The sequence below is a fragment of the Mus caroli genome, chromosome X (assembly GCF_900094665.2).
Source record: "Mus caroli chromosome X, CAROLI_EIJ_v1.1, whole genome shotgun sequence".
NCBI lineage: Eukaryota > Metazoa > Chordata > Mammalia > Rodentia > Muridae > Mus > Mus caroli.
The window spans coordinates 85,612,048-85,628,179 of record NC_034589.1 but is presented as its reverse complement, the minus strand read 5'-3'; the positions used below and the strand labels follow the sequence as shown (position 1 = coordinate 85,628,179).

Here is a 16,132-nt window from a genome sequence, read left to right as displayed (position 1 = left end):
ATCTCATGGAGGCATTTCCTCAACTGAAGCTCCTTTCTCTGTGATAACTCCAGCTGTGTCAAGCTGACACAAAACTAGCCAGTACAACACTTTTTATTCTATTTTCACTATGCATTCTTTAGTTTATTCACATGCATGTGCTTTTGGCATTTTTCCTTTGTATAATATAATTAATAAATGGTCTTAATTTGATACATGGTTGAAATATTCAGTTACATTTCAAAACATCATTGTTAAATTTTGTAACTATAGTTTGTTAATTCAGATAGATACCTGTAAAGTTTTTAGAATTGCTAAAATCTGAAATATTTATCTCAGTCTATATTTATGTGGAGCATAAAAAGTTCTAATTATGGGGCTGAAGCGATGCCTTAGCAGATAAAATTTAGAGAAGGATGAATAGGTAGAGTACTGGAAATTTAAGGGTGGTGAAACTAAGAGATGTTATGATGCTTGATACTTGTATCAGCAATAAACATTTGTCAAAAGGTTTAGAATTATATAATGCAAAGAGAACCCTAATGTACACCACTGACTTTAGCTACAGATTATGCATAAATGTTCACTCATAAATTATATTAAATGTACTACGCTAATCCAGGTTTTAATGCTGTGGGAAACTATGGGGAGGGAGGATTGGGTAAAAAGATTGAACATATTTAAGATATGTTAAATAATCAAATATATATTACAATGATTAGTATATTGACATTGGCATATTGATCTCTATCCATGTGCCATTAGAATTCAAGTTTAGAACTGAATTCCTGTTTTGACAAAAACATCTCTCTAACACCCACTCCCATCTCCCATACCCTTTTCCTTGGTAGCTACATATTTTTCTACTCTGGTTCTCAATTCAATATTTTAAAAATGCAAATACAAATGGGATTGTAAAGAATTTGCTATTGTGTGTTGTTATGGACCAGAGAGTGGCACCATTTGGAGGTGTGGCCTTGTTGGAATAGGTGTGACCTGGTGGGAGTAGGTGTGTGACTGTGTGCGTGGGGATAAGATCCTCACCCTAGTTGCCTGGAAGTCAGTCTTCCACTAGCAGCCTTTGGATGAAGATGTAGAACTCTCAGATCTGCCTGTGCCATGCCTGCCTAGATGCTGCCATGCTCCCACCTTGATGATAATGGACTGAACCTATGAACCTGTAAGCCAGCTCCAATTAAATGTTGCTTCTTATAGGACTTGCCTTGGCCATGGTTCAGGCCATGGTATATGGTCTGTTCAGTAAAACCCTAACTAAGACATGTGTGTAGCTTATTTCACTTACTCTTAATTTCTATCTGAGTCCTGACATTGCTCTTTAATATTTATGGTCAAGTAATATTTCATTATATACATATATGCATGAATAAATACATTATATATATATTCATATATATCCATATATTCATATCTACATGTATAGAATCATATACATTTACATATATACATATTTACAAATATACATACATATATATGTATATATACACACATACATACCAGATACATATTCACAGTATATATGATATATATATATATATATATATATATATATATATATGTGTGTGTATGTTTGAGTGTGTGTGTGTGTGTGTGTACACACACACAATTTAACAACAGTATTTTTCTAATTAGCATCAACTGTTAATATGACATGCTCTAGAATTATCTGAAGGCTTATCAATTTCAAGCTTGTCAGGATCAAATTAGCTGGCCTGTGGGCATGTCTGTTGAGCATTTTCTTAATTGTTAATTGATTTAGGAGGGCCCAGCTCACTGTGGGTGCCACCATTCATAGGCAGGAGAAACAGTGCTATATAAGAAAGCTAGTTGTATCACCAATGTTGTGAGTCACAGCTAAGGTCAACCCCATTGATTCTTGGGTGCCTCCTTTATCCCAGAACTGTCTCTTATCCTGGAGATGCCCTCCCCACCTCCTTATCCTTGTCAGTTTCAGATTGCAATTCATTTTGATGGCCATCTGTCTATCTCTCCTATTCTGCCACACACCTGACCCTGAATACCTATTCCCCTCCCCATTCACTCTCCCTCCCAGTTTCCTCCCTCCATCTGCCTCTTATGACTATTTTATTCCCCTTTCTAAGTGAGATTCAAGCATCCTTTCTTGAGCCTTCCTTCTCATTTAGCTTCTGTGCGTCTGTGTAGCATAGCATGGTACTTGTATTTTATGTCTAATATCCACTTATAAGTGAGTATACACCATACAAGTCATTAGGGGACTTGGGTACTCACTCAGGATGATATTCTCAAGTCCCATACATCTGCTTGCAAAATTCATGATGCCTTTATTTTTAATAGCTGAATAGTATTCCATTATGTAGATGCCCCATATTTTCTCTTTCCATTCTTCAGTTGAGGGGCATCTAAATTGTTTCCAGTTTCTGGCTATTACAAATAAAGTTGCTATGAACATAGTTGAGCAAATGGCAGGAACCCTAGTGAAGCAATAACAACAGCAACCCATCCACAAACCTTTCAACCTCAAATTTATCCTGTCTACATGAAATGTAGGATGGATCAGAGACTGAGGGAATAGCCAACCAATAACCAGCCCAATTTGAGACCCATTCTGTGAGCAAGCATCAATCCCTAACGCTATTAATGGTACTCTGTTATGCTTGCAGACAGGAGCATCTTGTCCTCTGAGAAGATCCACCCAGAAGCTGACTCAGACAGGTACAGATACCCATAGCCAAACAGTGAATGGAGCTTGGCAACTCTTATGGAAGAATAGGAAGGATTTGGGGCCCTTTAGGGGATAGGAATACCACAGGAATACCAAAAGGGTCAACTAACCTGAACCCTTGGGGCTCTCAGAATCTGAACCACCAAGCAAAGAACATAAACTAGCTGAACCAGGGCCTCCCCATACAGATAGCTTAGTCTTCATGTGGATCTCAAACAACAGGAGTAGGGGCTATCCCAAAAGTGGTATGTGTTCTTCTAGTTGGGCTGCCTTGTCTGGCCTCAGTCAAAGAGAAAGTGCCTAGCCATGAAGAGACTTGAAGTGCTGGGTCAGGGAATACATAGGCGGCCCCCACCTGCTCAGAGAAGGGAAGGGGAGATAGGATTGTAGGAGAGTTGATCAGGAAGGGGGAAGTGAGCGGGATGCAAAGTGGATGCATAAAATATAAAAGTATATCAAAAAAAGAAAGCTAGCTAGCTAAGTAATTGCTAGGAAAGAAGGCAGTACATAGAGTTCCTGCTGTCTGCTCCATGTGTCTGCTTCATGTTTCTGACTCCAGATTCTTGTCTTGAGTTCCCGCCTTGACCTCCCATAATGGTTTACTGTAGTCTGTAAGAAGTAATGCAACTTTTTTCCAAGTTGTTTTGGTCTTAGTCTTTAATCATAGTATCAGTAAGCAAATTTGAACATGTGAAGTCCCCAGTTTCCTTCTCCATGACCTGTTTCAGCTATTCACGTTGTAAATAATGCTATAGTGAATGAACATGGAAGTTCCAATCTCTACAATATGTGGAACACATTAAAAATGTGTTTATTTTGTTTATTTATGTTGTGTGCTATATAAGGGGTGGGAGTGTGTGTGCGTGTGTGTGTGTGTGTGTGTGTGTGGCAATTTTGGAAGTCAGAGTTCTCCTTTCGATTATTTCAGTCCTAGGGATATCTCAGGTTGTCAGGCTAGGCTGACTCCTTTACTAAGACATATAATTGGCCCTGAAAATATTTTTAAAATATATACTTCCTGTGATGGTTTGTATATTCTTGGACCAGGGAGTGGCACCATCTGGACATGTGGGCTTGATGGAATAGGTGTGACCTGGTTGGAATAGGTGTGTTACTGTGGGTGTGGGCTTAAGATCCTCACGCTAGTTGCCTGGAAGTCAGTCTTCCACTAGCAGCCTTTGGGTGAAGACATAGAACTCTCAGCTCCTCCTGCACCATGACTGCCTGGATGCTGCAATATTCCCACCTTGATGGTAACGGACCGAACCTCTGAATCTGTAAGCCAGCCCAAATTAAATGTTGTTTTTTATAAGACTTGCCTTGGTCATGGTGTCTGTTCACAGCANTAAAACCCTAACTAAGACAGAAATTGGTACCAGGAGTGGGTTATTGCTGTGATAGGCCTGACCATGCTTTTATTTGAAAGAATGTGGATTTTGGGACTTAGGATTTGGAAAGCAGTGGAATGCTTTAAATGAGGCTTAATGGGTCATCCTAGTAGGAATATGGAAGACTTTGTTGCTGAGAGTGATTTGAACTGTGTTGACCTGGCCCAAGAGATTTCAAAGGAGAAGAATTTCAGAATGTGGCATAAAGACTGTTTTTGTGGTATTTTGGTGAAGAATGTGGCTACTTTTTTTCCTTACCTGAAAAGTCTGCCTGCAACTAAGGTGAAGAGACTCAGATTAATTGCACTGACAAAGGAAGTTTCAAAAAAGTTCAGCAGAGACTTTATTCACTGGTTAAGTCTTATGACGAGAAGTTTGAACAAGCATAGCAAGCTTAGAAAGAAAAAATATAAAATATATGGTTCGAGTATTAAAGGAGTACCAGGAAGAGAAATGGAGCAAAATCTTATGTTCTAGGAGATAAGAGATTAAGGGAGTTGGACTTTGGAGCAAGATCCTACCCAGCTAAATTTAGATCCAGGCATGGTGGTACACACCTTTAATCCCAGGAGAAAAGCATGCTGATCTCTGCATTCAAGGCCAATCTACAGAGCAAAACCCAGGTTAGCCAAGCTTAGGCAGTGAAGGATTTGGAAAATAGAAAGCCAGTGACAATATAATAGTACAAGCGGGTCATGTTCTAATTCCTGCAAGTGAAAGATCCTGACAGAATGTAAAAGGTCACAGAAGCCCTGAAATTGGCAAAATAGATGTCACTGTTAGCAGAACTAGCTTCACTGATTTAGAAAAATAGAGGTGCACAATGCTCTGGCCACTCCTTGAACCTGTGTGTCTGCCAATGTTTTGACCATTCCTTGACCCATGTGTGTGCCCACTGATGAAGCCCATTGCCAGGTGTTTGTGATATTGGTTGCTGAGGAAGAGTCAGAAAATCTCCCCAGCAACCACAGCCTGGCCAATCCTGAGTTGCTACACCTGCACCAGACTCTTTCCTTGTACCTCTCCCATACCCATTTCTTGAGAATAGACATTGTTTAGATCTGGAAATCCCCTACTCCCCCACTTCTCCTTTCTCCCCTGCGGGCCTATAAAAACTGGGACCTCTTTCCTCTCGAGGTCGACTCCTCTACCCCTGCATGGGATATGAGTGGTCCCCAGAGCTCTGGCTTTCCCCAATAAAGCCTCATGTGGTTTGCAACAAGCTCGGTCTATCGTGAGTTCTTGGGTGTCCGATATTGTCCTGAGGCCTGAGCGAGGGGCTCCTCTCGGAGTCTTTCACAAGCAGCAGAACTCGGCAGCTTCAGCCATCTTGCTCTGGCTTTAGAGTTAAGAATGGAAGGAACTACTGGGACAATTGATGCTGGTTAGCTGGAGCTAAGAAATTAGCAATGATTATGAAGGGACCAGCATCACTGAGGTGAAATCTGGGAATTGTTTTCTGGGAGCACAAAGAAGCTGTGTTCCAGAGATAGCCAAGGTTGTACCTCGTGCTGTGGCTGGACTTGGTAATATGTAAGAATCACCCAGGTGGTACTGGTTTTGAAAGCATGAAGGGGTCATGAAGAACAGCTGAGGCTTGGCAGTGTGAGAGGTCATGGAAGGCCACTGGAGGAGGTATAGCCTCAGCTTTAGTTAATGGCCCAGGACTGAAGGGGTCATGCAAAGGATTTGAGACTTGGCACCATGAAGAGAGCCTATGAGAGGCTACTGGTGAAGCCTAGTTGGAGTGAAACACTCCAGTGTATTGGAGATGTCAGTACCATGGGATGATCACCAAGAATAGCAGCCATAGTAGAGTGGATCATCCTGAGCTTAGAGTGCTAAAGAAGGCAGAGCTGGAGAAGTGATGCCAGCCCTTAGGAGGAGTCCAAAAGATCAAGTGGAATCCCAGACACTGAAACAAGAAGCTGTAATATTGAAATTGCCTCCGAGACTCAAAGATGTTAAAGATGCCAGAGCCATGGGATACATGCTGAGGAAAGCTGCTAACAGGGAGTGGAACCAGCCCAGGAGAAAGCTGTTTGTTGCAGTCAACAAAGATGAAAAAGGAGTGGAGCTCTGAAGACCACTTTGACATCAGCCATGGAGATGCAGAGTTTGGAGTTTGCCCAGCTGATTTCCTTGCTTTGGGGATTACAGTTAATTAAGTTGAATGAATCTCAGAAGAGACCTTGAACTTTGGACTTTTAATATTGTTGAGACTGCTATAGACTCTGAGGACTTTGAAAGTTGGAATAAATGCATTTGCATTATGCTATGTTTAAGTATGGCCCCCATAAACTCACGTTTTTGAACAAGTCTATGAGGGCCAAGGTGTGGAATGTGATGGTTTGTCTATTCTTGGACCAGGGAGTGGAACCATCTGGAGGTGTGGCCTAGATGGAATAGGTGTGACCTTTGAATAGGTGTGTCACTGTGGGTGTGGGCTTAAGATCCTTACCCTAGTTGCCTGGAAGTCAGTCTTCAACTAGCAGCCTTTGGGTGAAGACATAGAACTCTCAGCTCCTCCTACACCATGACTGCCTGGATGCTGCAATGCTCCCACCTTGATGGTAACGGACCGAACCTCTGAATCTGTAAGCCAGCCCAAATTAAATGTTGTTTTTTATAAGACTTGCCTTGGTCATGGTGTCTGTTCACAGCAGTAAAACCCTAACTAAGACACTTCCCAACGTGGGTATTAATGAATCATATGGTAGTTCTACTTTGGAGAGAAACTTTTGTGATGTTTTCAATAGTGACTGCAATGAGTTGCATTCCCACCACCATTATATATTCTCCATAACTTTGTGAATACTTCCTATATCTTGCATTTGCATAAGCACTGTATAATGCCTAGAATTCACTGTAGTTTTGATTTACATTTATCTGATTGATTAGTGATGTTGAGTATCTTTTCATATATTGGTTGCTCAGTTGTATCTTTTTGTTAGAATGATATGCATTCAAGTTATTTCTCCACTTATAAATTACCTTAGAACATAATAACATAGAAATAAGTACTCATATACATGCTAACTTAGTTTTCTTTCTGTTGATGTGCTAAAACACTTACCAAATTCCAAATTCAACTTGAGGCAAGAAAGTAATTATTTGGCTCACACATTTGATCACATTTCATCATTAATGGAAGTCAGAACAAGACATTAAGCAGGAGCAATTGCAGGACCCATGAGGTAATACTGCTTACTGGTTTACTTTCCATGCCTTGCTTAGCCTGCTTTTTTATATACTCAGGATGGCACCATAAACATTAAACTGAATCCTTCCATGTCTATCATTAGTGAAAAAAAAAATGCATGAGAGACATACCCTCTGGACAATGTGTTAGGAGGCAATTTTTCAATCAAGTTCCCTATTCCTGGGTGACTAGCTTGTGTATGGTTCAAAACACACACACACACACACACACACACACACACTAGCATGCATGGACAAATAAATTTTGACAAGGATGACAAGAATAGGCAAATTCTGGTCTTTTAAATAACGGCTATTGAAAAATTGTAGAGGGTCCACAAAGCAGCAGACCAAAACAGATGAAGAGACCCATAGGCAAACATTAGACAGAGCTTGAAGAATCTTGTGGAAGAGTCTGGTGAAGGATTGAGGAAGCTAAAGAGGATAGGTACTCCACACAAAGACCAACAAAGTCAACTAACATGGACCCTTGGGGGCTCTCAGAGACTGAACCACCAACTAAACAGCATACATGGGCTGCACTTATCCCCCCATATTTAGAATATTCTCAGCATGATCTTTATTCGGGTCCCCCCAAAATTGGAGCAGGAGCTATCCCTGACTCTGTTGCCTGCCTGTGGATCCCATTCCTCTAACTGCTGACTTCTCTGGCCTCAGTAGGAGAGGATTGTGCCTAGTTCTGCAGTGATTTGATATGCCAGGGTGGGTTGGTGTCCAGAGGGGAACCTCCCTCTTATTAGAGGAGAAGGAGAAGAGTGGGGAGAGAGGTATCTGAGGGGTACTGGGAGAAGAAAGGGGGCTGAGGTAAGGATGTAAAGTGAATAAGTACATTAATGGAAAAAAGAAAATGGAGAGAGAGAGAGAGAGAGAGAGAGAGAGAGAGAGAGAGAGAGAGAGAGAGAGAAGGTGACACTGAGTCCTTGTCTCACACTACATAAAAATTGCTAAAGGTTCAAAACTACAGGAGTGGGGTGGAGCGCTCAGAAAATACAGAGAAAAACAGATGAACTAACCATTGTGTTTAGAATTTTTCATTTGATTATGACATGAAAAGCAAAAGCAAGAAAAGCATAAGTAAGCAAATGTGGCTTTTTATACTAAAATGCCTCTGCAGAACTAGGAAAACAGCTTCTATTTCACAAACTTCAGATAAGCACCAGAATCTCTTTGCTTTTTCCATTTACCATTAACTTTGCATTGTTCTAGGCTGTTTCCATCTCTGTATGAGCCCTTGCTTAATTTAAAGTACTATGAAGGTTATAAGGGCTACATCTCTTAAATAAGATACAAATATATTTCCACACATTTTCTTGCAGTTTCATTCCTTTACCCAACCTTGTTATTTTTTTTTTTCAGAAAATTTTCTTGTAAAAATTATAAAATTATTCCAGCCTTCTTTGGCCTTCTTCTCTCTCTTCCTGTCTCTCCGTGTACGTACTTCCTGTCTCCCACTGAGGCAACAACTTGAAGGCAACTGTCTGCAAGCACAGGAAGACATATTCCTCAGGAACTGAATTGAACTCCCAGACTTCAGAATTTGAAAATCTAATTTCTGTTAAGGTTCTAGAGCCACCCACTCCAACTTTGTGGCAACTTTGATAAAGCAGGCAACACAGAGTTTAGGGGATTTGTCTGTCAACTCCTAGACACACTGTCTGATGATATGACCAGTTCACACCTTTTCCTTGAATACAGGTATCCCATGTCCCAGGATCAATGGAACTGGCCTCCCACTGTGGACTTGTTCTTTTACAAACATCTAAAATCCTTTCCTATCATTAGAAAGTCCTTTATCTTCTTTTCACTGAACCTTAAAGCATAAGGATCATCATGTTACTGGTATAACAAGTTCAGAATTTCGAATGCACTGTGAGGAGAAATTGATAGCCACTTGCAAACGAAAAATTTGCTTACTCCAAGGAAGACTCATTGGGGAAACAAACCACTCTTAAGGATAGGCTGCATGCCCAGCATTTGATGCCCAAAGAAAAAGAATTCAGTGGGATCTTTAGAGCTTTCTTGTATCATAATGTCATGTCAGGGCTCATCCCTTTTAAAAACATCTTAATTTATTTTTATTTTTTTACTTATTTATTTATTTTTAGTTATATATAATTTCTCTATTTTCCCTCTGTGTCCTTTATGTATGTATTATGATTTTCAGTTTTGGAGTTTTATGGGACTCCTGAGTGTGCAAACAAGTGGGTCTCTGTTTCATTTGCCTCCTCTTGGGTTCTTTTTCTTTTGTTCATTTTGTCCAATTTCTGATTTTTAGTTTTTGGCTATATTATATCATATTATATTCCACTAGAAGCCTGTTCATTTTCTAATGAGAGACACAGAGAGAGTAGATCTGGATGGGAGAAGAAGAGAAGGAGAAAGTGGGAGTAGTAGTACTAGGGGATACTAGAATCATGTTATATGAGAAAAGAGTCCATTCTTAATAAAAGGAAAACAATTTCTATGAGGAGAACCTTGGTATTCCATCTTAGTATCCTAATACTTCTATAAATTCTAGCAAACAAGACAGGTTCAAGAAATGTCCAGTAGCCAGGTATAGCAGTGCATACCTATATCCTATATGGGATGTGAAGGCAGGAGTATCAGCAGTTCAAGAACAGTTACACATACAGGGCAAGTTTGAGGGCAGTCTGGACTAAGTGGAACCCTGTAGCAAAAATAAAACAAGGGAACAGAAATAACAGTCAATAAATGAAATCTAATTAAGAAACATTTAATTTCTTTTATTTTCTTTTAACAACAGACAAGAAGTTTTCAAACATTTAATGTCATCAAAAAGAACAAAAGCAACTACAATGTTTACTCATGTTTTGATTTCTTTCTATCCTTTCACTACATTAACCTGTTTACTCTGTACTTCCTTTCATGTTTTCAAGGACATCCTTATTTTACTGCTATGTTGCTTTTTGCTTTAAACTTCAGCACTGGAGAAAGCAAGCCCTGGACACATCACAAATGAAAATTCCCTAGCTTTGGGATGAATAGCAGAGCTGACCTTACGGTTGCCTTGATTCTTCCCTAGATCATCTTTTAAAGTCTCTTTATAAAGACCTGTGAAGTAACTAGGGGAAACTTCATTGACCTTGGCCACAAACTTTAGGATGGTCATCTTGTTGGTTTCAGCATATGCTTTGGGACCCCACAGGAACTCATATCGTGGAGGATTGCTGTTGGCTACCTGCCGGTACTCCACATACTTTAGCTTCACGAAATTTTGAGTGATGAGCTTCCGGGGCTCTCCATAGATTCGGTGCTTCTTTCCAGAATATATACCCAGAGATCTTAGTGTTTTCCAGATGTCTTCTTCACTGGCACAGTTGCCCTTCATGAAGATTATGCCGAGTACAGTCATCAGGAAACCAGTCTTTGGGAAGCCCTGGCCAGCACGAACCCTCCCATTGTTGGGGAGTTTCAGCTTACTGATAAGATCATACAGCCTCCGGCTTGATTCCACTTCCCTCAGTTCAACTGCAAAGACATCTGCAAGCCTTTCAGCAGCTTTCCTGAGGATCTCAGGGAAGTCATTCATTTCCTCCTCATCAATAACCTGCATCATATCTTCCATTGTAGTAAGCTGCTTTGTTCTGTAGTTTTTGAGGAGAATCTGCACCAGCACAAGGACCTTTTGGGTCAGAATATCTTGGTGATTAATAGTGTGGTAATACATAAAAAGGTCTTCAGCATCATCAAGATCAATAAAACTGCCATCTGATATAGAAAAGAGATCAACAGTTATGCTGGAATCTGATTTTTTTTCTGGCATCTCAGAGGTGCCACATGATTTAGGAGAGGACTCTTCTGTTGCTACTACTGTTTCCTCAGCACCTTCAGAAGCCTGAGCATAATTTCTGGCACGGAGGCGTCTCCCCCTGGCATTTAGCTTACTCTTTCGACCTCGAGGCATGATGACTAATCAAGGACAACAACAAGTACAATGGCAGGATGTTAGAGATGTAGGTACCTAAGGGAAACAAAAGAAGGTAGCATGAGCAACTTCACCAGGAGGAGGCCCCCTTGTGTTTATTTCTGCTTCTAAAATTTCTATAAAAATACTGATCTAGGAACATAGAGGACTTCAGTTATAACTTGCTCATATTCAGTTGAGTAAGGGAAAGTGCACTTTAGGCTGTATGTTGCTTGCTATCCTGGCTTTTATTGTGTAGGAATGGTGACAAAGATCAACAATGGAGATCTCTTGCTTGGAGATGTGAAGATCCTGTCACTTCTCAGTGAGAATAATTACATGAACTGTTGGCAAGTCCTAGGTCTGTCTCTTCTGCTGTTTGAAGCTGTCATTTCAAACTAAAATATCAGCATGTCCCTGAGACCCTTATCAGCCTATCATTCCCATGAGAAAATGTAAAATAGAGACCTTGTTATGTGAGACCCTCTCTGTCAAGGGAGCTTAGGTAAGGATATGTCTCTTATTCAGTGTTCTCACCTATTCATCATTGTACTTGATACACTTTCCTTCTGATCAGTAGAAGCTGTACTCTCACATGGAAGATTTACATTCTTTTATATTGAATGCAAAGTTCTTGGATCAGCTGAAGAAGGAGAAACACAAGCTCAAGATCTGTCTGGGCTACAGACAGAGTCCATAGGCATCCTGGGAAACTTAGTGATAATCTATCTCAAAATAAAAATATAAAAGGAGGGCAACAGATAGACCTCAATGACAGAAAACAAAGTCAAAAACAAAGTAAAAATACAATAAAATTACCTTATAAATTCATAGAATTGACTTGCAGTCTTATCCTGAAAGACTCCATGCAGGACCTTCAAATATTGAATGTATTGATGGTCCATTCACACTTTCCCTTGAGCTATGACCCTTCATTTTCCTAGAAATACTTCCTTCCTGCTAGTATTACTTAAGACTTCCTAGTAGGAGATTGTGGCCTCTTCACTCTCCAACTGTCTATCAATAAGGAATGACTTCTCTAGTATACCATATACACAAGTTTCTTTAGCTTCTGGAAATATCTATAAATTCTCATAGAGTGGACATATTAAAACCCTCAGAAAATCACTTGGCATTATTGCAACTATCATCCTAATCATGGGAGTTAATTTTTCACTTCTCCCATCATTATTGTACAGATAAATTGGGATGCTGGAAGACGTTGGCTCCCTCAGTCCTTCCATAGGGTCTTTACACCAATTTCTGTCTGTATCTGGGGTGTCTCCACACCAAATCCCTCTCATATCCCTGAGACTGTTTTTGCCAAAATTAGACCTGGTGCCTCTCAGAGATGATAACAAGAACAGGCAGTGAGCTACTGAGTCTTCTAAGAAGATAGATTTCCTTAGAACTCATGTTGAATTTCTCTTTTAATTCTGTGAAGAATATGGTACTGCTTTGGCTGAACTAAGTCCCAAAATACTTTGCTCTAATATGCTCAGGTTGGTGATATTGTACAATAAGAGCAGAGTACTCATGTACATTCTAGTGACACATTTGGCCTTCTAAGAATCAAAGCAGGGTGTTGCTTTTTATCTCTGTTTCTTCCCAATTACTATTGTTATAGTAGGCTTTTCTGCTCTAGTGAATGGGATTCCCCATTTTTATTTGCCTTTGCTATCTTCAGACTATAGAGCTTGCTCTCCATCTCTGAGGACTTATGAAGCCTAAGCAGAAAGGTATGGCTTGTGTGACAGTAGGAATCTTTTTCTGTGATGGGCCATAAAAGAGAGTTAGGGTACCTGTCTTGCGTGTGTGTGTGTGTGTGTGTGTGTGTGTGTGTATCTGAACATGTGTGCATGTGTGAATGGGTGGAAAAGTGATGACCTCTAAGGTTTCCCTAGATTGAGAAAGAGTTGGAGAAGGATTAAGGGCCTGAACAAGATAGGAACTACACATGAAGAACAGCAGAGTGAACTAACCTGGATCCTTGGGTGTTCTCAAAAACTGAACCACCAAAATGGAACATACATAGGTTGGACTTAGGCCTCTTACACCAGTACATTTGTAGCAGATGTACAACTTGGTCTTCATGTGGGTCCTGAACAACTTGCGTGGGGGCTATCCCAAAGCTGTTACCTGTCTGTAGGATATGTTCTTCTAGCTCAGCTACCTTGTCTGTCCTCAGTGGGAGAGAATGCACTTAGCTCCACAGAGATTTGATGTGCCAGGTTGAGGAGATACCCAAAGAAGGCCTCCACTCTCTCAGAGGTGAAGGAGAGGAAAGGCAGGGGAAGAACTGTGGGAGGGGGAATGAGAGGGAGACAGCTATTGATTGGGAAGTAAAGTGAATAAAATAATAAAAAATAAAAATAGTATAGTTCTTTCTATAGATTTTACTTACTAGCTCACTTGAGAAGAAACATGAGCCCTGCATACTGTTAAAGATTCACTTGAAAGATCTGTATTACAAGAACTTCAAATCCCTGAAGAAAGAAATCAAAGAAGACCACAGAAGGTGAAAAGATCTCCCATGCTCATTGATCAGTAGGATTTACATAGAGAAAATGGCCATCTTATAAAAAGCAATATACAGATTCAATACAATTTCAATGAAAATGCCAATAGAATTCTTCAAAGACATGGAAAAAGCAATTGTGTACTTAATATGAAAAAAAAAAAAACAAAAATCAAAAACATCAGGATAGCCAAAACCATTTTGAACAATAAATGAACTACTGGAAGAAGCACAGCCCTAACATCAAGATGTACTGCAAAACAATAGTGATATAAACCACATGGTATTGGTACAGAGACAGGTGGATCAATAGAATACAATCAAAGAGCCAGAAATAAACCCAAACACATACGGACACCTGAAATTTGACAAAGAAGTAAAAACCATACAGTAGAAAAAGGAAAGAATCTTCAAAAAAGGTGTTGGTCTAACTGGCATTTTACATGGAGAAGAATGCAAATTGATCCATCTTTATCACCTTGTACCACACTCAAGTCCCAGTGGATCAAGGACCTCAAAGCAAAATCAGATACACTGAATCTAATAGAAAAGAAAGTGGGACATTACCTTGGATGCATTGGCACAGGGGGAAATTTTGTGAACAGAACACCAATGGCTAAAGCTCTAAGATCAACAATTGACAAATGGGACCTCATAAAACTGAAAAGCATCTGTAAGGCAAAGGACACTTTGAATAAGAACAAAATGGAACCTACAGATTGGAAAAAGAGTGTGACTGACCCTATATCTGATAGAGGGCTCATATCCAAAATATGAAAAGAACTCAAGAAGTAAGAGTCTGAAGAAAAACAAAACAAAACAAATAACCTAATATAAAAAATGCAGTACAGAGTTAAGCAGAGAATTCAAAACAAAGGAATATCAAATGGCCAAGAAGCAGTTAAAGAAATGTTCAACATTCTTTGTCATCAGGGAAATGCAATCAAAAGGAACCCTGAAATTCCACCTTACACCCATCAGAATGGCTAAGATCAAAAATTCAAGTGATAAGACATGCAATGGAAGATGTATAGAAAGAGGAACACTCCTCAGTTCCTGGTGAAATTACAAACTGGTACAACCACTCTGGAAGTAAATCTGGCATTTCCTCAGAAAAATAGAAATATTTCTACCTAAAGACCCAGCTATACTGCTCCTGGGCTAATACCCAAAAGATGTTCCATGATATCACAAGGACATGTGCTCCACTATGTTTATTTCAAGCTTATGTTTTAGAAACTAGGAGCAACCCAAATGTCCCTCAACTGAAGAATGGATACAGAAAATGTGGTTCACTTACACAGTAGAATACTATTCAGCTATTAAAGACAAGGACAATATGAATTGTGCAGGCAAACGGGTGTAACTAGAAAATATCCTGAATGAAGTAACCCAGACCCAAAACGACATGTACGTTATGTACTCACTGGTAAGTAGATATTAGCCAAAAAGTGAAGAATTACAGTAATACACCCCACGGATTGTAAGAAGTTTTTAATATGAAGGAAGGCCCAAGTGAGGGTGTTTCAATCCCACTCGGAAGGGGGAACAAAATAATCATGGGAGGTAGGAGGAGGGAGTGACCTGGCCAGGAGAGGGGAAGGGAAGCAGAAAAGGAGAGGAAGGATCAGGCATGGGTAGAGCCAGGAGAAAAGCCCATAGGACCAGAAGAATGAATGAAAATATACTGCTGTTGGGAGGGGTTGGAGGATGGGGGAACCTCTAGAAACTCCCAGAGACCTGGGATGGGAGAGAATACCAGGACTCAATGTGGGTGACTTAATTGAAATGTCCAACAGTGGGGGATATGGAACCCTAAGTTCCATATCCTCCAATAGCTAGACAGGACCCCCATGGGTGGGATAGGAATACCCACTCACCTTCAATTTTTTTGACCCAAAAGTGTTCCTGTCTAAAAGAAATGCGGGGAGAAATATTTAACAGAGGCTGAACAAATGGCCAAACAGTAACTGGCACTACTTGGGGGTCTATCCCACTGGCAGGAACCCTAGCAGGAATACTGATGCCAAGATGTGCTTGCAGATAGAGACCTAGCATGGCTGTCCTCTGAGAGGCTTTATCAGCAGCTGATTGATAAAGATGCAGATACTCACTGCTAAGCATTGGACTGAGGTAGATCATCCTATGGAAGAGATAGGAGAAGGATCGGAGGAATGAATGGAATACCTACTTTATAGGAAGACTAAAAGTTTCAACTAACCTGGAAACCCAAGAAAGCTCCCAGAGACTAAGCCACCAATCAAAGAACATGAAGGGGCTAGTTTTAGGACCCTGGCACCTATGTATAAAATGACTGCCTTGTCTGGCCTCAGTGGGAAGGTTGTGAGTAATCCAGGACTTGATGTCCTGGGTAGGAG

The 16,132-nt window shown here is 40.3% G+C and overlaps 1 protein-coding gene across 1 annotated transcript; it reads right to left on the bottom strand.

The window, feature by feature from the left end:
• Window positions 1-10,243: 10,243 nt before the first annotated feature.
• On the bottom strand, window positions 10,244-11,236 carry LOC110286176 (melanoma-associated antigen B5-like). The gene has a single exon (XM_021152641.1). It carries the CDS (start codon window positions 11,234-11,236, stop codon window positions 10,244-10,246), a length of 993 nt encoding a protein of 330 aa, XP_021008300.1.
• Window positions 11,237-16,132: the final 4,896 nt, after the last annotated feature.

Excerpts from the sequence above, each read along its gene's own strand:
- LOC110286176 (XM_021152641.1), bottom strand. The coding sequence starts at position 11,236 with ATGCCTCGAGGTCGAAAGAGTAAGCTAAATGCCAGGGGGAGACGCCTC.